Here is a 23,921-nt window from a genome sequence, read left to right as displayed (position 1 = left end):
TGAAGTAAAGGCCCCTTCCCTACTTCCGCCCTCCTTAACTGGATCATACCCATTTTCAAACTCGGCCTTCATTTTGATCTGAACTACACACCTGTAACACTTCATCTTTCACGGTTGCGACAAAATATAGCTGCATACAGACATATAAACACCTGGCAAAACACTCAGAACCGCCTCTGTGGTAGGTACAGGAACATATTTTGCCATGATGACACACACACACACACACAGACTCACAAAACAATACCAGCGTGGCTGTAGCGGCTGGTAACATACACATTAGCTGCTGCCATTGATTGAGTAGGAGAGAATACCTAATGTGATTACCCTGCACACCTCACAGTTACTCATCCACAAAATTAGCCCTAAATGTCCCACCAGCATATAAGCCAATTAGATTGGCTGCTGGAGTTAGGCAATGATGGCAAAACAATGGTCCGACATGAGTCAAATGACCTGTTCTAGCTCAATAGCGTTGCTATGCTAGCAAAAGAGGCAGTTAGGCTTATTTGGCTTGGCACAAAATGGCAGTTGACGAGCATTTGCTGTAAGCCCTGTGTATAACTGATAAAGATGCTAAACAGGGGGGAAATAGACACTCGGACAAATACAGAGAGCCAAATAGGCAGTATACCTCTGTGAGCCAGTTTCTGTAGGAGGATCCTGAGGCGTTGCAGAGCAGAGGAAGAAATATCGTATGTGTACAGGTCTGCAGCAGCCAACTCCTGGCACCTTCCAAACACTCCATCTGCAGAAAAAGAAAAGAGGCTCATGGGAGATATGTTTTGATAGCTGAACGTTAGAAGTACACATGAGAAAGATGTAAGAGGGATGATGTAAGTGTGTGGCACCTGCATTGTCTCCATACCTCTAACTTCCTGTTTTGGGAGGGTAATAGCTGACATTTTTCCCCTGACAGCACCACGATAAGCAACCGTTCCATGGCAGGAAGGACTTTATCAGGAACCCTGGTAATCTCACTATCAGCAGGCCTCACGCCTCACTCAATACTGGTTGCTAGGCAACCCACGCCACAGAGTCCCTATCGGCCCTATAATTCAATGGCTGGTCTAGACCTCAGAAGGATGCTGGGGCTCAGGGGGTCAGAAAGCAGTGTGCAGACATAGCGCCTGGAATATAAATGACCCGTGTTGTCACCTTCTCTCTGCTGGAGAGATCAATCCATGCATTGGGCTGGCTAAATTCACTAAATGAAAGTCCACCTCTCAGATGATCTCTGGAGATGAGTTCTGCAGATTTGATTTGAGCCATCTCGTCTGTGCCTGTGTGTGTGTTTGTGTGTGTGTGTGTGTGGGCAGTCATGCATACTACCAACCGTGTGCGAGTATGTGTGAGGATGTCACTGTGATTAGATGGGATCTAATGATGTGAATCAACACTTGTCATGCACCACAGCATCCCATTAATTAGGCCCAAGATGTCGGACAATGACAGCAGACATCAGCAGTACGACTGATGCTCGGTGACACGTCGGGGATCGAAAAAACACAAACACTGATGTCCATTACATGTCTCCTCCTCTGAGGCCATTTACATGTATGATCAATATCTCTTACTCATCTATGTGATTTAACATGTTGACGCACAGAGGGGGGCGTGGAGCTTTACCTTTGCAACAAGAATAAAAAAGAAAAATACTCACTTTTTTTTACTGAATCTATTTGAACCACCAAACACAATGTTTCACCTTCGACTAAAAGAGATTTAATTACAGTGCCGGGATCGCTGTAAAATCCATGGATTTCAAAGGTAGTAACGTGATGTCAGGCTCTAAATTGAATTCTTATTCTAAACGAGAAGCGGGTGTTTTCCTGACTTCCCCCTGCTTCCCCTGTGACCCATTCAATGACAGCTCTGTACAGGAAGAACCCGTGGGAGGTGTTGAATTAGCATAGTCAACACAGTGCAACGCTTTAACGTTATTTTGGGAGCGCAGAAGAAAACCTCCCACCTGCAGATGCACAGATCATCAGAGCCGTCTGAATCACCAGGCGTCAACTGTCTCGTTACTCTTCGCCAACATCCCCCTCTTTTTTTAATGATATTATCACGGGTGACATGGTGAATACAGTAGTGACAACATGCGGTTTTCTCAAGAACTTCTGGTATGATTTGTTTTTCCTAGTCAGACACATATTATGTAAGAAATGAGGGGAAGATGTTGCTGACATAACAAGTGACGGGAAACTGTTAAATGTTTGATGCTCTGCATCCCTAATTGGTTTCCATGGCAATGGTTACGGCTAAACATGTTACTTCCTTCTCCGTTGTCAGGGACATTCCCGATAGCAACCAGTCACACAAATACACAGGGATTTAGTGCATTAAAAATAGAAGTTAGGGGTATTTTACAACAGAGAAATCTTTGTTTAGCAAACATTAGTTAACTGAATCATCAAAGTAATTTTTCTGACAGCTAAACATTTTATTATCAGGTTTGGAGGAATGTGTGCATGTGTCTGCATGATGGGTTCTTCAAATCTGATAATAACATAGAAATACAGGATAAGTGAATATAAGAGTTTTTCCTAAAATGTCAGCAGATAACGGACATCATGACAGCATGAGTGCTAGAGATCTTTGTAGGTCCGAAAACAATCAAGGAATGAATGCAACATCTATCAAGCAGAGCAGAACACAGTGATCTTCTAATGATCTTCTGTCAGGTTTGAGGGAAATATTAAGCTGACCATAGATCGATTTGTGCCTCATGTCACTGTGATGAACAAAAGTCACTGTGATGCAAACGAACCTTGATCAGTCTAATCTATAATGCATTAAACAGGCTGCAGAATCAATTGTCACATGAACAATCCTACACACAAGTGACATTCTCACTAAAGTGAAGTGCCATGTTGACGGGAATGAAGACGAAGACTTTCAGCTAAAAAAGAAAAGGTAAAGAGCTGTAAAGACACCGTCTCTCCTCCTGCTGTGACAGTGTGACGACCGGCTGCAGCTAAAGGTGTTTACACTGTGAAGGCTAATGCTTTATAACAACAGGAGCAAACACTAAAGCTGAGGGTCAGCAAAGCATTTTTGAAAAGACTGTATGTCGGAAGGAGGGGAAGACAGACCCTGGCGGCAAATTAAGACGTATTGGAACCGGTTTACTAGTTGTTCAACTCATGTCATGAAAATGAATAGGCCTGAATCAATGCACCGAGACCGGCCAGATGTAGTCTGCTAATAAAGAAGAACAGGAACAAAAGCGATTAGGACATGATTAGTGAAGTGTTGACAGATTATGCAGGTCTTTTTATGTGAAAATTGTGGCTTTGAAATGATAATTACATTTATGCTACACTGCAATCTACATATAAATACAAAAATGAATAGAGATAAACCAGACGCTTATTCAATTCGGCTGTGGATTATAAATTAGCTCTTTTATTAGATTTTATTTTTATCTTTAACTTTACTTCCTCCCATTATATCTCCAAATAATTGCCACCAAAGAGCTTGTGTATTTTGTTAAAATCTTTTGTATAGACTCATGTCTTTAATAATTTACTGTTTCTTCACTCCGCACTTCTTGATTATTCTTAGATTTGCACCTAATGTGCTGGCGCTCTTTCTCCACCCATGCAGATTGCTATATATTTTGTAGCTGTTACTTAAAGTGTTTATGCTGCAGCTGAACTCGTTGCAAGCTTCGATCGATAGAAGCATCACCTAAATCGTTTAAATCTAAAATACAGAGCTGACGTTTCAGACAATATTGGCCCAAGTGGAAGCGAGATAACCACCAATCGATAGATTGCTGTTGGTTAAGTGGTTAATAGGAGGCAACCGGTGCCCTCAGGGAAACTTGTAGCACTTATACACTGTACTTTAGCTTAGCTTATCACACCAGTAAGCCACAGACTCTGGAGCGTTCCATCAAATTAAAATGCATTTCCAATCCCAGGGTAATCACATATCCTTTTAGAGAAACCCCTGAGAAAGTATTGCCCTGAAGATGGAAATAAAGATTTGAAGGGGTTGGATCCAAAATGAGACCTGACAGCAGAAGATCGAATGATATATGGAGGATGGAAATTGACCCACTTAATCAATGACACAACAACATTGACAGTAGAAGAACATACTGAAGGAACAAGTTGGACCCTATAAAAAGCATTCATGATTAATCAAAACAGATTTAACGTGGCAAACTGATCTAAATCAATTACCCCAAAAAAAAAGAAAGTACTTGTTTAAACCCTCAAAGTGAGTAGTAAGTAGGACCTTGAGAAGCAATTACAGCCTTCAGTCTCTATGAGCCCCTTTGAGCTTATGATATCTGGACACTGACATTTCCCCCCATTTTTATAGCTTTAACTTCCGTCTTAACATTACTCTTTACATTTACATGGTAGTTATTTTAAAACAAAACACATTAAGAGGCATTAAGAGGTCATTTAGAGATAGAGGTTTCAACCAACTCACTGTGTTTGAGCATTAGCATTAGCTTACACTAACTACTCCATGGTCATCAGCTTGAAATTTTTTTTTCTGCGTGAAATTGAAGACACACGACAGAGGAAATGCAGGATTGGACCCAAACACAGACAAAGCAGGCAAGCCTGCAGGCATCTGGTGGGTGGATGGATGGAAAATGGCAATGAAGGGGGCCTGGAGAATAGGGGATGTGGCTGAAGACGAGCAACAGAGAGACAGACAGAAGAATTCTGGATGGTAAATCTGCCAACACTATCTTTGCATGACTTCATATGTGTCGGGCAAAAGCAGAAATCTTAACAGGCGAACAGTAGCTAAAAGGTTAAGCAAACGGTCAATTGGCTGCACCCAAGTGTCAATCTCCCAGGCAGAAAAATGAAGCCAACGCAGAAGTGCCAAAAACTTGCAGTTCCTCGAGGCTGGCTCCAGAAGCAAGTCAATCCTCATTGACTTTACTGCAGAAATAAAAACGTTAACATCCTGGTACCAAAAATTGTTTCGATTTCTGTAGCTAATTTCCCCGTTCATGACAACTGTACAGGGGATGAATCTTTATATACACCCCCCTGTTTAAATCATACTAAAGCTTAATGCTTTGCATAATTAAAGGCTGGCTGCTTTGAGTGATAGATGGGTGCCAATCACTGGGCACTATAGCTCAACAACCAGGCTTGATTCAGCCTGTCTCACCTCTTTGCCCATTTTTGGATTAGCTAGGCGCCGTCAGGAACTGCCAAGATGGAGACGACAGGAGCTGCCCACAATCATTTGGGCTCTTCAGAAACCTTTGGGTGACGTCATGGAGACTGATTTTATGCAGTCCTGTTACCGGGGAGGAATACTTGCTGAAAGCAAACAGGTTTTGTATGCTATATTTGTTATTACTTTAGATCACTTTCAAGGTATCTTTTTTTTTTATCTTTTCAGTGTTTCAGTGTTAAAAAAGCCACATTAAATCTACTCTGATTCAAAGTTGAAAACGCACTGTAAGTGGAAATGACAGACAATTATGTATTAAATGCTGTTGATTGACACCACAGAGAGCAGCTCTTTCCCGCAATCCTTCCCTCCCCTCAGTCACTTTGCATGGCAACAGCACGGGTAAGGGAGAGCACGGTTGGCCCAGCCCAGAATAAACCAGGTTACTCCTTCAGGGACCTGGGGAAGAGTTAAAGTGGCAGACCTAGTTACTCCCACTCATCCTCTGTCTGCGTGGTGGCTACTGCTCATCAGGAGCCCGATGGAAAGTGACAGAGCGTAGATTGAATATACGTAGAACGTTATGAAGCAATCGAATATTGTCTTATTACTTGCAAATTAGGTACAACATTAATCCAATATTAGTCTCTCTTGCCTGTATACATGTGCCTTTATCGAGCATAGTGCCGAATCCTATTTCGGTGTGAGAGGGATAATGTGAGTGCTGCTCCTTGGGCTACAGCATGGTTAAAAAATAAAACCAGACAATGAGAAGATGAAAAGAATTGACCGTTCACGTCATAGCTTTGCGTGTTAGTTTAATGTAATATGAATCTTCCACACCGATCACGACTCTCCTCTGTGCCTCTGGGTTTTTTTTTCTGTCGAGGTGTCAGCAATTTCCCTCTATTAGGCTGCACACCGCTCCCCTCTGTACCAACGGCAGTGTAATTAAAGTCAGTTTTTTATATTTATCTTTTGAGCTGCCTCTTCCTTCCCTGCTTCATAATAAACTGGGTAAATATGGAAATCAAGGTAGAGATCTCCAAATCTGCTCTTTTTTCAAACGTGCTGCAAATCCTACAGACTGCAGACTACCCTTCACTATTAGATCGTACCCAAGCCGACACATATCTGCCAACCCATCTAAAAACATGGAGTGATGAGAAGATTGAAACTGCTCTCGTGTCTGTACGCTAAATGTAGCTACAGCCAGCAGCTGGTTAGTTTATCTGAAAATAAAGGCTGACCAAAGGGTGAATCAGCCTGGCTCTGTGAGAAAACCCTACAAAACCCCACCTGTAAAGCTCAATAATTAACAAACGACTCTTGTTAGTTTGATTGTTTGAAAACTAATTTAGGTTGAGCCCAGGCTAGCTGTTTCCCCGTTTCCAGCTTAGCTTAGCATAGCTGCTAAGACGCTAGACGTGGCTTCATATTAAGTGTAGCTCAGTCCATAGGTGACTTGGCTGGGAACCGGAGGGTCGCCATTTCGAGTCCCTGTGTGGACCATGAATGGACTGGTGGCTGGAGAGGTGCCAGTTCATCTCCTGGGCACTGCCGAAGCGCTGTTGAGCAAGGCACCGAACCCCCAACTGCTCTGGGCGCTGGTCACTGGCAGCCCCCTCGCTCTAACATCTCTCCATTAATTGCATGTATATAGGTCCTGTTTGTGCATGTGTGTGTATTTCGGGCCTGTGTGTGTGTGAAAAATATGAATTTCCCCGTTGCGGGACTAATAAAGAAATTCTTCTTCTTCTTCTTCTTAAACACAAGAGTGGTGTCAATGCTCCATCCATTTCCTGACACTATTTCTTTAAGACCCATTTCTTTTCTTCATAAAGTCTCTGCCTCTGTTATACATAATTTCTCAGTGCAATATGCAAATTGTGTTTTTTAGTATTATTATTGTCATGCTTCATTTATGCATTTTTTTAAATTGATTTTCAATATTTTTGTGTTTTTATCTGACTGTTGTAGTCGTCTCTCCGCAAAGCCCTTTGGTGAACATCCAACAACAACAATCAATTAATTATAACTGATTGACAGAAACATTTTTCTTACCATTCTTGGTGTACTGCAATGTATGATTAAGTATGGTCTTATAATGATGATATGCCTTATATATGGTGCTGCAACAGTCTTACAATTAAGCTGCAGAAGTGAGTGATTGTTGATGCATTATTGTATGCTAATCAAGCTTGGTTGTTGTTTTTGCAGGTTGGACGGGGCAGAGTCGTGAGGGTGCTTTCAGAAGTGGGGGAGGACCGTAGCCCCGGGGCCCCCGGGTACTTTAATGTGGCCTTGGCTCTGGGAAATTACAACTAGCATTTTTCACAATTTGACATCTATTTGACATCTTATTATTTTATTAAAACATTATTGACTGATTACTAAAGAAAAAGATCAATAATGTAAACATTTGTCAGCTGCAGCCCTTGACTTTTGATTGATATCTTCATTGTAAATTCACAAGAGGTTAGTAACAAACAAAGCAGCACAAAAAAAAAATAGGTACCATTAAATAGAAAACCACCCACATCACTAGGGAGAAGCAGACAAAGACAAAAGCATAATTATCTCAGGTCATTCTCATCCTCCTCTCCTTATTAATATTCCCACTGGTGCTTGTCCTGTTCTTCAGTGCTTGTCCTGTGTGTTACTCCAGGCCGTCTCCGATAGGTCACATCATGTTTAGCATGTAATTCTGTTGTCTGCCAACGAGCAAGTGTTCCCTTTGCTGGCTTTGTGTTGTTTGTGAAATTGATTGTATGATGAATCTGCAGAAAGTAAATGAAGAGAGCAAACCAAACAAACACACCTCAAAACGTAAGCATTCAATCATTACGCTGGTGAGGCCGAAAGCAAACACGTACTGGGAGGGACGCAGCTTTCCAGTGTGCGTTTATAGGAACAATAAGGCGTTGAAACCTTCCACTGTGGGAGAATACGTTAACCTTTCACAACAGCTCTCACATGAAGATGATCCTCGATATCGACATGCTATCAATCCCCTTTTAAAATTGCTGCCGTGTGTGATTCGGCTGAAATGCCCTGACATTTCCCAATCCATTCATCAGGTGACGCGTTGTCATGGCAACCACTGAGACAGACACCTCCATCTCACATGACAAGATGGTTTTATAGATGAGGTTGTGAGTATTTGCGGTGTGGGTAAACTGTGACACATAAAAGGAAAAACATCCTATCTTTAATAATCTCAAGCCTTGTAGTTTAGTTAGACGACTTTTGTTTAATAGTCATATTGTGTGCTGCTTCTTACTGCTGCAGCCTGGCTCCCAGATGTTTCAATGCTTTTCTTGACTACATGACTCACATGACTACAGCGAGCTGAAACAAAATGCTGTGAGCAAGCTCTCCAATGACCATCTATCTCTCTATAACTCCCTGAATGATGTTAAAATAGAGCTGTGTTACATGAGTCGATGATGGTTAATACCACAGGGATGATACACAATCAAATGAGGTGTGGTGGGTGAACATGACTTTCTCTGAGTTCGACGTACCATTGACGCAGAACTCGTACGGAGAACACAGCTCGTCTTCAAACAGGCAACCTGCAGGTGAGAGAAGGTGCAACATAAGACTTAGTCACAGAGCAAAAATACAGTTGCTCTACAACAGGCATTTTTTACCATTTGTGGACACTTTATGGTCTAAAGAAATACATCAAAACTATGCGACAGAAATAATCTGGCATTTTGGAAAGTATGTTTATTTGCTTTCTTAGCAAGACCTAGATGAGAAGATGCCACTTTCATTATCTTTTTGTAAAACATGAAGCAAAAGCAAAAGAATGGGAAAAAACATCTAGCCCGGCTCTGTCCAAAAGTAGCTAAAATCTACTTTCTAGCACCTCTAAAGCCCACTATTTACCTAATACCTTGTTTGTTTTATCAGTGGCCACCATCATTTGTGATAGTTACCCTTAGAAAGAGAGACGATAGCTGTTTCCAGTCTTTATGCTAATCTAAACTAACGTGCTGCTGGCTGTAGCTTCACTTGTACCACACAGGTGTGAGAGTGGTATTCATTTTTTTCATATAACTCTCAGCAAGAACTCAAATAAGTGTATTTCCCAAAATGTCCAACTAAACCTTAGCTGCAGCCTACTTTGATCATATCAATCTCTGTCGACTTAAGAGACAGTGAGGAAAACAAATGTCTTTACATTGGATATAAATGGCGGCCATAAGCATAAATATTATACACATCTATGTATTGATGACTGAATGCACAGAAAATTTACTGTAATGCAATTCAGCCAAATATCACAATTCTAAAGATGTCACGCTCTATAATAAAAGTGCAGCTTAGTACTGCATTAACTCTGGCTGTGGGCCTCACTGCTAATGGCAAAGCCATCAATCATCAATTAGTGTGACTTCTCCTATCCTGTCTTTGACACTAATACCCCAGAGTTTCCATATATGAATGTTGCATGAATTTTAATGAACTTTCACGGTTGGACCACGGTTGGGTGTTCCAGACTAATAAATGAGCAGATGGTAGGAGCATTATGGGTAGCTATTCCCTGTGTTCATATTTCACACGTGGGAGTAGCTGCGAGCAGAGGACTGATTGTTCTCCTCGCCAATCTGCACAGGTGATCCTCCACATTTACACAGAGTTGAAATTAAAAAGAATAGTCTGTGGGGTAAAAACGCCACTTGAAGTGTTATTTTTTGTCACATTCAGGGTCAAAACTAGCGCGGACACTCATCAGAACTTCAGCCAAGAAATGAGCCACTAAGAACCACTTGAGGTTGTTCAATAAGCTCTCGACAGGAATATATTACGAGTTTATGGCGTTTGCAGTGTTTGAAATACAGAAACGATCTGTAAAAACAACTAGGTCAAGCCTCAGCCCTCTTTTGTCGAGTCTTTTATCTTTGTTATTTCTCTGCTTCAGCTCATCAGTAGGAGTGACGTCATTTGATGCACCCTCTTGATCCGTTGGCCTCGATGGAAAGCAATGAGCTGTTCGTGACCATGAATAAAGGACAGGCTGAGTAGGAGGAGAGGCTTCTGTCAGACCTCTTTAATAATGAGAAGAGATAAGTGCGAGAAGTCCGTTAATCAATGCACACAGGAAGGAAAAGATAATCAGGACAGGTGTGGATGAGACAGGAACTTTTCAGCCATCACAAGTTTCTTTAAGTTTCGTATTTGCAGATCCATGATTAAGATCGTTATTCTGTTGCAATTAATAAAGTGTAGTCTGCGTGATTACTTGATTATACAGACACAATATGCAGCCATTTTGTTCGGGAGTCGAGGGCACATTTCATGATATTACATCTTTTGGAGGTAATGGCTTCGATATGTCAGCAAAATGGCTATTTAATGATGTAGGATGAGGCATCATAACAGAGCTGTAAGGTCGCTCAGCTCTCCGCTAAAAGACAGAATGTCCTGACCTGAAGAGAAACAACTTACTGCTCGAACATCAAGACCGCAAATGGCTTCTCTGACAACTTGTACTTTACTGTTATTGTATACTTCATACATCTATCACCTCTATGGGCAGATTAAGCTACATTTTGCAGGTTAACCAAGACTTAAATGCTGCTGTTGGTTGAAAACTGCACATTGTATCTTAAGGGCTTAAGTATTTTGTTCCAAAGCTTATCGCTGCAGACCCATAATGACATTCCTTTCCATGGATATCACACATAATACTATAGGGCACAATATAATAGGAAACCATAAAAGAAACTCAGCACACATTTTAACAGCTTTAAAAACAAAAATAGCATAGCAACACAAAGAATTATTTCTCTGCAGAGCATTTTAGCGTCTTTCAGCTCATTTGTTTTTGTCTGCTCGGAAGAAAACCCACCCAACAACATAGTGGAGCATTTAGCAGCTAAAGAGATGGATCATGAGTTAGTGAAGACCAAAACAGAGCTTTAATGGAGTGAATATTGGACTTACATTCACTATAGACAGAAAATCACAACATTAAATGTATTTTTTTTTTTCTGAAATTTTACAGACAACGTGATCAATGTTTTACCAGTAATTTACATTTAGCTTGAAGCTGACTACAAACATACATAGGACCAAACTTATACGGAGCACTTAGAAAGAGCCACACAATCCCTCTTGACCATGCATCTGCAATTAGTGTCAGTCCATTCAACTTTACCTCCCCATCACTTCCCTGCCTAATTCATTTTGTTCTCCGGGAGGCCTTGTCAGCTCTCAATATTAATTACGAGCGTCCATTTAATGAAGCATCCAGCCATGCATATCTAGTCAGACATAGTGTGTGTGTGTGTGTGTGTGTGTGTGTGTGTGTGTGTGTGTGTGTGTGTGTGTGTGTGTGTGTGTGTGTGTGTGTGTGTGTGTGTGTGTGTGTGCATGCGTGTGCATACTTGCGTGCGTGCGTGCGTGCGTGCGTGCGTGTGTGCGTGTGTCAAAGGCAGGGACATAGGATTGATAATGACACATCCCCTTTCTTCAGCACCATGCCGGAGATGATTAAAATGGTGCCTTTTAATTAAAATGCAATCACAGTGGATGCTGCTGATTACCCCGGGCGAAAAAAAACAAAAGAATGCTCAACTCGACTCGCTGTAGTAGAAAAAGAAAGTCGTGGAAAAAATGTCCAGGTTATATCTTAATGAAGTCTTGGCATACGCGATTGTTTCACAAAGAAAATTACCTTTTCCAAAAAGTGCATCACTTGCTGTTGAGTGTTGATGCTCTGTTGCCATGTCAACCTCATCTCAGTAGCTCATCAATAGGAAACTTGACAAGAAGGTACAGCCTCAGAGGGATTTGGTGCATGAACGTTATTGATTGGAGTGTGCTTTTTGTGTTAAAATCACATAAATGTGTAATTGTGATGACGTCATCAGGCGAGAATCCTACAAAAATCAGTAATATCCACATTTGAGAAGCTGAAACTAGTAAAGTGTTTATACTTTATGTAAAAAAACAACATAGTATTTACATAACTAATTAGTTGTTTGTATATAGTAAAATGCAAATGAGGTTTCAGGCTCTCATATGTGAGGATTTACTGCTTTGTTTGTTTTATATTGTTGTAAAGTGAACATGTGGACAACAATACATTTTCGGGCATCACCTTGAAATTTTCAACAGTCTCATTGACTTAACAATCAATTAATCATCAAATTAACTGCCACATTCATGGAGAATAGAAATAAGGATTAGTGGCAGCGCTAGATGTGAGCTAACTACAGGTGCTGTACATGTGCAGAAGACACCCTCCCAAAATAGGCACTGAGTGACCTAATTTGCAGCTGCAGTATGCAGGGAGAAAACAGGAGGTCAATGGACGCAGATCGCAGTTTTTTTTAACATGGTAGTTAGTGGAGATAAGAGAAAGAACTGCAACCCTAAAGATCTTGTAGTGTTTTGTCTCAGTCTGTCTTTTGAATGAAATTCAATTCAATTTTATTTACAGTGCCAAATCATAACAGAAGTTATCTCAGGACACTTTACAGAGTAGGTAAAGACCACACTCTATGACTTATTTATGATTTACATAGACCCAACAATTCCCCCATAGAGTACGGTGGCAATGAAAACCTTCCCTATAACAGACAGGAACAAGGGACAGACCCAGCTCTGAGGAGGACGGACATCTGTCTGCACCGGTTGGGGAGGAAGAAAAGAAGAGAGAAAGAGAGAAAAGACAGATGGACAGAGACAAAGACAGACACAAAGACAGACAGACAGACACACTGCCAGAGATGCAAGCTACCACAAAAGTAACAGCGACTATAGTGATAGCTACCGTAATGTGAATATGACTTACATGTTATGGCAGTAGCGTGTTACGCATTATGTGCTATGCAGTTTCTTTGCATTAAAAAAACACTTCCATAAATGCATGCAGAAGTTGGATCAATCACCTCTGGTCTAAACCTCTCAAGAGCCACCATCCACAACTGTGGAGCAGAACAGAGAGACCATTTCCTGTCATGCCCCCTGCCTGCCTTATTACCACTAACTGCTGTTAAGGGCAGAAAGTGCATCTTCTCTAAAAGTAAGCAAGGATCAGCACATACACACACACACACACACACACACACACACACACACACACACATAATTCACCTTCAGCTAAAATCTTAGCTACACGGCGTGTCAGGGACATAACAACATGGGAGTCTATACCCTTGGGGCGTGAAATCAGAGAGGAGTGTGTTTAAAGGGAGGCGCTCATTTAAGGAAAAGCAATTACATTAGAATGACTGAGAGTTTCTCATTAGAAACTAATGTAACCACATTAATATCTCAGATAATATCCACCTACACATTATCAAGCCATCCATTACACAGCTCAGAGCAGGTTTCGGTCTGAGGGAGCTGCTTTAGACAAATGTCCCAAACATTTGGCCGTGATTGGCCGACCTTGCCAGGAACATTAAATATGTCCCTATGAGGCTAAACCCAAGGCTGAACAAGAAGTCAGAGATGTTATCGTTCACTTTCCCCTCACAGGTGGTTGGCCAGTGCCGGGATACCATCTGTGATGTCTGAGGGGCCAAGGAGGATGCTGGGAGTCTGGCAGCGAGGACAGCCACTCCCAGAGTTTAGGGCATATTTCATTCACTCTCTGTGGCGACCAACATATCTCTTATTATAATTATAAACTGCGACCAAGGACACCTGACTAATTTACACACAAATGCACGCACGCATGCACGCACCGCACACACACACACACACACACACACACACACACACACACACACACACACACACACACATACTGTCAGCCAAAAAAGCCATTTTAGAACAGTGCAGCAGGTGACAACGGCAATAAAAGTACAAGTGAATTGAAAAGGGAATGCGGCTGGAGCAGGGACAGCAGAGAGGAACATCACCTGCAAGCAAATTACCATCAGCTTGACACCCTGTCCTCAGATTTAAACAGCTTGTGTCATTAAGGCACTCTCCTGCTAAAATTAAAGATGGCTCCAAGCTTTTCTATGCTCCAGAAGGTCCGTGCTTGTCAAGAGCTGCATGTCACATGTCAGCAGGGAAGCCATGGCAGCTCAACATTTCCATATATTCCTGGTGCACTTTTCATATTAACATGACAAGACTTTATTTCATCTGTTTACATAATGATATGACATTCTGTGCACTGACATTTCGCAAGGAAAAGGGGTGTTAACAATTCATCTTCACACCATAGAATAACCATGAGCTACACTGCTGTGAGGCTGTTTATTTCATATTGTTTTGTACATAAAGGCAAAAGTCGCCATTATGCTAAATCGAAAGCACTCTCATCTCTGTATGCTTAACATGAAGCCACAGCCAGCAGCCAGTTAGCTTAGCTTAGCACAATTACTGGAAGGAGCAGGAAGCAGTTAGCCTGGTTCTCCTCGAAGGCAAATGTTATTTGGAAAAACTTGAATAATTAGTAGGAGGAGTCTTTGAGGTCACTTTGATTGAAGAGGGAAGCTGATACGAAACCACCTGACATCCAGAGTGTAACCAAACCCATTCCTCACCGATTTTCTGGAGAATTTGTCTCAAAATTCCCAAGCAGGCAGGCAGGTCACTCTCAGTCACTCAGCTGCCAGCTCCAGGCGACAGCCCAGACAGCAGCCATGAATTAAAGATGGCAGCGTCACTGCGGCAACGGAGGACCCAGAAATAGGCCGATGTGACCTTTTTCTCTGACCCGCGTTGAATGATTCAGACATTCGATTGTCTCACCTCTTCTGAGGTGTAATTGGGCGTTGAAGTGAAGAACTAGAGCAAGTCAAACAGCCAACCACCAGCTTGAAGTGAACCAACACAACCGGGCCCCGAGGGAAATCTCCAGTCCTCCAGATGAAGTAAAAGACTGAACACTTATGAGTGCCAGGTGAACTTCATATAAAGTGCCAGTCATCTCAGTACTACAGTGTTTGGGTACTACTTTCCCTACTGATGACAAAGTAAGACATTCAAGTGCAGGTGTTCACGTCATTCTTGTGCCTGCTTGGTAATTTTATAGCTCCCAATGAAACTGCTCAGCTGCATCGCCTGTGGAGATAAGTACCTTTGGTTTTGTTAATACATATCAAGGGCCATTTGGGTACGCACTACAGTATGAAACTGTATCCACACTACACGCTCAGACAACTTCTCTCATCACTAAGAGATTTTTGTGGCTTGAGGAGAATCCACAGATTTTTCCAAAATCAAACAAACCTGTCAGTTTTTGTCTCTTTCACTGTTTTCATTACATACAGCTCGTTCTGGCTAAGATTTATAGATGATTCTTAACAACAATGTCATCGAAAATTGTATTTATGAAGAAATCCCTTCAGCTGAAATCTGCGTGGAACCATTTTAAATAATGAACCCACTCCTGATTCACCTGGGAATTGTTCTTCTTACATATCATAATCACCCAGAGTTAATTATCTGCATCAGAATAAAGTGAAACCTTTAATATATTCAGGCAAACTGAAAAGTAGTTGCAGTATCTAATGTTTATTAAACAGAATTAAATGAAAATGTCTAGTTTTGGGATGGATTGGTAGATGGAGATATTATTTAAACACAATATCAACATTTATAAAGTTGTAACGTCGTATCCTTTTGTTATATCCTATCTGAGAGAGTTACGACTGAGCCAAAACAGTAATGCTGCAGGCTGTAAAATCATGCAATGAGCTGAGAGACGCTATAAAGCTGAGGGGTACTGCAGAGTCAGGTGATAATCCTCACTACGAGGCCACCCCTTTCACATCCATTGTTTATATACAAAATATTGATAAGTGCAGCTTTAAGGCGGGTATTCCTTGGTAAGTTTTGATGTAATTTAATTGTGCCATTTGCACAAGCCATCCTGAGCTGCCCCCTAATGTAATGCTACAGGAGGGGAATAATGTGAGAGTCAAATCACACTGGCTGTTTTGGAATAATGACACAAACAGCCTGTTTCATTAGAGCTGGGTGTGGAGTGCTTTTGGTGGATTTGAGCCAAATTTGCCAGGAAAATATCACTAATGTACTTCGTAGATTACAACAGTCATCTCAATTAGTCACAAAAAATATATATATATATATCCCCTCCAGTAGATCTCAGCATCTCCCGCTCACCATGCTTCATCCCAACAGTCGTTTTGTTTCCCTGCTGCACTGAGAAATGGTCTGGAGTATTAATCAGCATCACCTTAAGATGAAGCAGACACATTGCTGCTTAAATCAGAGCTGAGATAGAAGAGATTAATCCTTGTGCTCAACTCGCAGCCCTTCGGAATCTTCATTACGGTGTTATTGTCGTCATTATAAATCTTGGCTCTTGCAAAACAGAGGTGACCTTCACACTGAGCCCTTTAACCCCTAACACCGCTTCATTTGAACCGGACGAAACGGTTGTAAAACAGGAATAGCACAGCTTCAGAATCTTCCTTTTAATGCCTGAGGATGTTTTCACAATTTCTCTGTCACGGAGCAGTGAAGCTAAGGTACATGGTGAGGTGAGAAAGTACAATGCAAGCCCGGACACTCGCAAACCAGCAGCGTTAACGCATCATATTCTTACACTTGACATATCTTCAAGGAGTAAAAACTAAAATGTAATTTAATTTAGATTAGAGTGTAAAAGAAGAGCAGCCCTCGCCTGTCTGGCGGCTCTCTTCCTCCTTGACCCAGAATATCTTCTAGGTTCTCCTTGAACCAAGAATAGCGAGATGGATTGCCTCGACACGTCTACGTGACACATTTCTGACTTCCTTCCTCTCAAGAGCCGCTGACATTTGTTCTGAAAGACACAGAAGCACAGCCAGCCGCTTTGCTCCCACTCCCTCATCTCAATAACCACTCAAAGCCAACACACTCCTCCGAGCATCTGTTGAGTCACAAAGAAACATCGCACTTCGTCTGTTATCACACCAGCCCTGGCAGCGACCCAAGCCGGGAATATACAGCCTGCTTCGTGTCAGAAATTCAGTGCATACACTTTAAAAAGCTGCAACTTTTGAAATTTTCTAAACAATCTTATCCTCCCAATGCATTTTGAAATACAGAAACACTTCAGGAATTAGCTTATCAGTCGACAACTCTAAAAACAAGGCTGGAGCAGCTGTGTGTCGGATCAGTGCAGCTGAGAAGAGCTCGTTTATAACACTGTGTGCTGTTTATTAGTTAGAATCAATAGGCATAAATTACATTCAACAACAGATGATAGCAGAAAATCTTGATGCTAGAACCAAACACACTCACATTGAGGGCTGCAGCTGTTGAGATTATTCGTTTAGAAAAACATGCTTTGCAAACAACACGCCAAAATGTTAAGTTAACCAGCCTGTGCGGCCATGTGCACAAAGAAGGGCTGCATCGCACAATGAAATCTCAACCAATAAACAGTCTGCCATTTAATGGATGAGTCCAAGCCTTCAGTGAATTCTAGAAAATAGCTCCTCATCCAAGTGTGAATAAAGTCTGAACTGAAGGCCGACACTAGCTGACCCTTTACCAGTTCAGTCAAGATGACTCAGACATCCTAAGAGATGAGGAGAATGCCCCGTGACCTTTACTGAGACGATGAGAGGCAGGGCGACAGGGTTTTATTTGGTTTGGCAGTCCTATTATTTTTTATCCTTGCATCACTTTTTACTTCATCAATCACAATTTGGTTTCAGAAGGCATTCAAGCTTCAAGTGTTAAAAATGAGGGTGATCATAATTCAGAAATGTATCTGCTTTTTAACACAGTATGAGTCATTGAGAAGACTCTTTTGCTTGTGTTGAAAGGTATTGAATGGACATATTTCATGTTCAGAGAGTTGATTGTGTCAATGGATGGCAATGTTGGTCTGTTTCAATATATGGAAACAATCATTGGATAGAAGTCTTGTACAGACATTTACATTCATGTCCACCTCAGAAATAATTGTAATAACTTTGACATTTTCGCTAGTGCGATCAAGTCAAAATGTGAACGAATTAAAACTCTTGTTTATGACCAAATACCAGCGGTGGGAGTAAGTAACACATTTGAATTCACAAGCAAATCTGCAGTCTCAACCTTCAAGTCCCGAGTTACTTTGGCAAGAATCAAGCAAGTCAAGTCCCTGCTTTAGTCTGATGATCCACTCCAGTTTCCAGACAGTGGTGTTGAAAAGATGAGTTCTATTTTCAACATGCTTGCACCTCCGGCCTCTGCCGCTCTGCTACATTCTAGTAGATTGCCCGGTTTGAGAGCATTGCACAAAATCACCCCATCATGTTTTTTTAAAAATAAAAAGGGAATTCAAATATTTAATTTTACAAAAAGTCCTTTCAAGCCATGTGTCATCTCATGAAAACCAAGTCGAAGTTGAGTCTCTCATCACTGTTAGTAAAACAAGTCTCAAGCTCTAAAATCCCCCTCCACTGTCAAATATTCACAAAACTGTAATGCCATCGTCATCAACCTCAGCTGTGATTTGTGTTTAGTGCCGTGTGTGGCCTGGTAAACACTAAATATGAGCATTTTAACACTGTCACTGTGAGCGTGCTAAGCTTAGCATTTAGCTGAGAGCACTACTGTGATGGTTATAGACTCATTGTTTCCGCTCCTATTCTGGCACGGATCAAAAGACTTATTGTGATGATTTGTCTTCATATACCATACATGAATAAGATTTGAAGTACAGTTATAGTTCCCTCTTATAATTCCCTCCTTTTGCATAAATTCATTCACTTTTAGATTGCAAACACTGTTTCAAATCACTGTAACTTTGTGTTATGTGAGCCATAGTGAGCTCGCTCCCAGGATGAACCATGTGACGTCAAAATAACTGGTCTCCTGGGACAGACAGGGAATGTCCTAGCAACTCAGGAAATAATAAGACGACACAAACCACACAACATATAGGATGAAAACAAAGCACTTCCAGTGAAACAAGATGTCTAACCTCACTTGGATATACACCGTGTTCATAATCCACGATGCTGTCAAATGTCTCTCCTTGTGTCAGGGCCCATTTCAATCCTCTCGGATGATTTATAACCACTGCAAAGATGTTTGATATCACCACTCAGTCCTGATATCTAGGGGATGACAGAGTCCTGTGGCAAAATAGATAGAGCTCAGCAGCCTATGAATCTAATCTAACTTGTCTGGGTTTATTAGGCGATGGCTGCTGATAGCCAGCCGTAATGAAAAGACCCAGCAGCACAGCCTTAAAGGACAATGTCTCCATGTACATACTGGAGATAAGCGAGTCTGTCGCATATCTCTATCCATCATTACATACTGTAGCACTCTTTAATTTGAGTCATTTCTGAAAGCAGGATTCAGTGAGGCGAGACACAATCATTAAATCCTGCTGCAAATGCTGCTACACAAGGCTTTAGTAATCAACACAATCAATATGATGCGGTTAAGGACTCATGTTTTTTTCATATTCATGCACACTGACTTTAGAGAAATGTTCATGAATGCATTATTAGAATAGGGGCAGGAACCCTGGTGGGAGTTGAATTGATATTCATTTTTTTTTAAATCCCAAAAGCTATTCATAAGTTGTGGTTTGTTAGACTGACATTTCTCTCTTTTAGCGGATTCTGTGTCCGTTCAACAAACTCGCTGCAAGTATTTATCTTGCTAACAAAACATGACCTTGCAGCTGGAGAACGGCCGCCTGTCTACTACAGACTACAGGATTTTTTTTTCAGTGGCTGTTATTGGGATTCAGGACACTGGCAAACCTTAAGCAGAAAAGAGACGAACAGAATTTTAACAACAGGCCTCAAGGCAACACTGATCGCAAGGTGCTGGAGTGTTAGTGCGCGACAGAATCAATTTGTGCATATTTTCCGTTGGCAAAGTGCTCTTCTGTAATCAATGAATTCATTATTTAAATGATATTCCTCCTAACTAAGTGTAAACATGGCATTAACCTCCTTTGCACTCTTAATATAAAGCTCAGTGGAAAAGATGCCAATCCTCAATTTAATTCCACCCTTTGTTCCCATCTTTCATAGGCTGACACAGCCTTCCAGGGTGTATTTTATAACAGAATTAAAAAATAACAGTGTTGTTAAGTTTATCAAACACCTCCCACTGACCACCATTTGGCTGATTCTTAAGCATGCTTTTGAATTAGGCAATGGACAAGAGGCTGGTTGTTGAGTCACCCCAGCAGTAAAGCACAGTCGTACAACATGTTAACCCATCCATGATCTCTACGGTTCACTGGAAGACCTGAGCGACTTCCAGGAAGAGACATTATGATCGGACCAAGGTGACCAACCAGCATACGTCTTAGCATTTTACTGCCGTTTATGTCATCTTGGGTGAGGGTTGGGGAGGATCTAAACCATGAGGCACATGTGACCTATAGTACTAAACTGATAAAACAGAGAACAACAGAAGCCATGAAATTGATGAGGTCGTGAGGCCTTTATTTTATGCCTGTTTAGGCGGATTCAAGTGCCATATACCCTGCATAAGATAGTGTGCCTTTGGATAATCTTCAGGGAACACAGTATCTACAAACAAAATGAGGTCATAGTTAGTATTAAATGTCTTTGTGTTGCTAGTGTCAGTCTGCTATCAATATAGTATACTGAAATACCTTTAGGTATCTCAGGTATATCTTTAAGTATCTCAATTCTGTTTTGCTAAGTGTGACTGTCCATATTATTTTTTTACTATATATAAAAATATATATATATATATATATATATATATATATATACATATACATGGCTATCTTACCTGCTACTTACTGCTACTGCTTACACTTTGATTGTGACAATTTTAGACAGTTTGGACAAAAACGTTTATATTAATATGGCATCATTTTTATAACATGGTAAAACTGAGACCAAAAAGTCCAATTCAAGTCTTACTGTAACTCATTTTGACCAAATGCACGGTTTGGATTTTGTCTCTGTAGGGCAGAACTGCTTTGATATTCATACCTCAAGTATTTAAAGTTATACTTTGTTATACGCCTGCAGTTCACACAAGGCACCTCCGATGCATCCTCGATAAAATGGGCGCAGCAAGTCACATCCGGCATTTGGACCGTACTTGGCGAGATGCGGACTATTGAATTGGAACAGTACTTGGGCTGCGACTGATGACTTTTCACAAGTCAGCGAAATCACAAGTACTAGAAAAGAACGCAGATGACCGTGAACGTTACAAGATGGAGGCTCTGAAAGAACAGGCTCGCCTGCAGTTACATCGTACGCCCACAGAGGCCGCTAGAAACAAGGTATCTCAAATCTTATGGACTAAAACAAACGTTTGTCTCTCTGTGATGAATTTAGAGTTTTGACAAAAAAAATATACATCTCTATGGCATCATTTTTAATAACATGATATAACTGATACCAAAGAATCTGATTCAAGTCTTACTCTAACTCAATTTGATCAAATGTGTGGTTACTGTTTGGATTTTAGCTGCTTCTGATATCTTTACCTCAAGTATTTAAATATTATCTTTATTTGTGTTGTCCGTATGTATATCACAATCGATTTACTTGCTTTGGTGCATTACATACTTCAGAAATGCTAAAAAAAGATGTCACTACTTCTCCGGCTCTATGAATTTGAGAAGTTCAGACGTTTTGTATTCTTATGCACAGCAGGGCCAAATTCACACCACTAATTACATTTTACAGCACTTAATTTCATAATCAGAGCGTGCACAGCTGCAGATTTATTTTTCTATCAGACAGGCAGGACATAAACACCCACACGCAGCACGCTCTCACTGTCTCTCTGCCACACAAACACACCCATGCATGCACCGATTTCTAATCATATGTAGATATGCCACACATAAAATCAGCACACCTTGATGCTTTCCAATGACACAGCGTAACCCACCGTGGGACTCATTAAAAACAATAACCTCCGCTAACTCCCAGCCACACTCTTGACAGTGGAAACCTCTTCCACACACAGAAAAACATGCTGAGAATTCAATGAGAGAAATGCACTCAGGGAATAAACACTGACTCATTCACAAGTAATGTAACCAGCAATTAGCCAATTTGCATGGAGGAAAAACCCCATGTGTCCTTTCAATATTATGTTTGCAAACCTAATAGCAAGTATAATAATACATTTTAAAAACTGGACCATGGTTGCATGGATATTACAGAGAAAGGATAGACACCTTCCGGTTCTAAATTTAAAGACTACGATGCAGCTCGGTTGCCTGCATGAATCACCACAGAGCAGGAGTGCCAATCTGAGACCTGTGTTTGCCTCTTGCTCATTATAAAGTTTATACTGTGAGGAGTTCGGACTGCTGTTCCCAGTCCACAAAGTGTGACACTGACACACACACACGTACACTGAGATCCTCTAATCTATTTCTGTGTCAACCGAAAGACACAATTATCACAATTGCTTCTTCTTATACTTTGGATATGTGCTGCAGTTTATTTTTTAATGACGGTGCAGTGTCTGAGGCAAGAATAAATCAAGGGTAATGAAAATATGAACCGGGCCAAGTCTGAAAATGAAACAGGGCTGTATGAAAGATGCCCTTTTCCTGAGGAGGAGGCATTGGATATTATTACATATTTAACTGGATTTAAAATTGCATGCTCCTTAAGGGTAGCCTACGTTGAGTAATTGTATGGGCACAGAGGCCATTGAATCCATGAAATTGAGTGCACCATTGTTTGTCAGTCTGGCTGTAAAACTCATTATTGGGAGCTAAAGTTTTTTTTGTTTTTTTTTGCTACAAAGCGTGAAGTATAGCTGTGTGTTTTTAATGAACCTCACAGTTAAGATGAGTACTTACACCGCTCATCATACAAATAATAGTCTAGTTCTCAGAACTGACCATTTATCCACTGGGCCTGATAGATTATGTAACTTTTCCACTCTGATCTCCAGATCTCATGAACACAGCTAAGCACAGACACAAGTTTGGGAAATTGCCAGAAAAACGCAATGTACACTTGCAAATATGCGTCCGTAAAAATAATCTATAATATGAAATAACTTTTGCAGTGTTTATTCTAAACGACCCAGACAAAACCCAGCGGTGGATTCAGCACCATGGCCCATCTTTAACATGATACAAACACAATCCAACAAGAGGGTGTTTTGGAAAAGCACAGATCAAACATAACTGCTTACCAAATTTCCTGTCAGCAAAGGCAGGTGAGGAGAAGAGGCTGACAGCCAACGCAGCGGCGAGGATGGGACACCACCGTGGATCCATACCGCTCCTGCCTATTACAGCGCCACTAATCCATCGCACACCTCCGCTAAAACTGCATGATTAACGCCGACTCAGGTGTGAGCTGCTCGGACTAAAGAGGCATGGTCGAGAAGAAAGCACGGGCGAAAACGCAGAGGCGGAAAACAACAAACAGAAATCGCTAAATGGCAACAATACAGGCGTTGTTTCAGCACCACAAACAGCAACCAGCTTCACGGAGGAGCCCCTCCTAAGTTTCTGACGTCAAACACACATGGTGAGGAGGGCTGGTGCGTGCAGCATGCAACTGCGCCCTGGGTGGATGAAGGGTGGATGGACGGCGTTGGGAACAGGAGATCTGATTGAGTGATTACTGCCCGGAAGCCATGAAGGCACCACATGGATATGGCAGGCCGACTGTGCCGAGAACGAAAGAGAGGAAGTTCACAGAGATTAATAAACCGTATTAGCTGCACTGAAATACATAAATAAATCACGTGCCCTTTGGATTTTGTTTTTAGCACAGAACATATCACAGCAAAAATGCCATCATAGGAAAACATGAAATGTCACTAAAAATCTATAT

The 23,921-nt window shown here is 41.3% G+C and overlaps 1 protein-coding gene across 1 annotated transcript in view; it reads right to left on the bottom strand.

The window, feature by feature from the left end:
- The window catches only part of ptprn2 (protein tyrosine phosphatase receptor type N2), a 121,749-nt gene extending 98,354 nt beyond the window's left edge, over window positions 1-23,395 (bottom strand). The window contains exons 1-3 of the mRNA XM_083935865.1: window positions 23,272-23,395; window positions 8,691-8,741; window positions 635-748 (exon numbers count right to left, since the gene is read on the bottom strand). Of these exons, the coding sequence (XP_083791991.1) occupies window positions 635-748; window positions 8,691-8,741; window positions 23,272-23,356 (250 nt within the window). The 5' untranslated portion in view covers window positions 23,357-23,395. The remainder of the gene's footprint in view (window positions 1-634; window positions 749-8,690; window positions 8,742-23,271) is intronic.
- Between the last annotated feature and the right edge of the window lie 526 nt (window positions 23,396-23,921).

The sequence above is a fragment of the Echiichthys vipera genome (genome assembly GCF_963691815.1).
Source record: "Echiichthys vipera genome assembly, chromosome: 21".
Lineage (NCBI taxonomy): Eukaryota > Metazoa > Chordata > Actinopteri > Perciformes > Trachinidae > Echiichthys > Echiichthys vipera.
The sequence above is the reverse complement of the archived record's forward strand: the minus strand, read 5'-3'. Positions and strand labels throughout refer to the sequence as shown.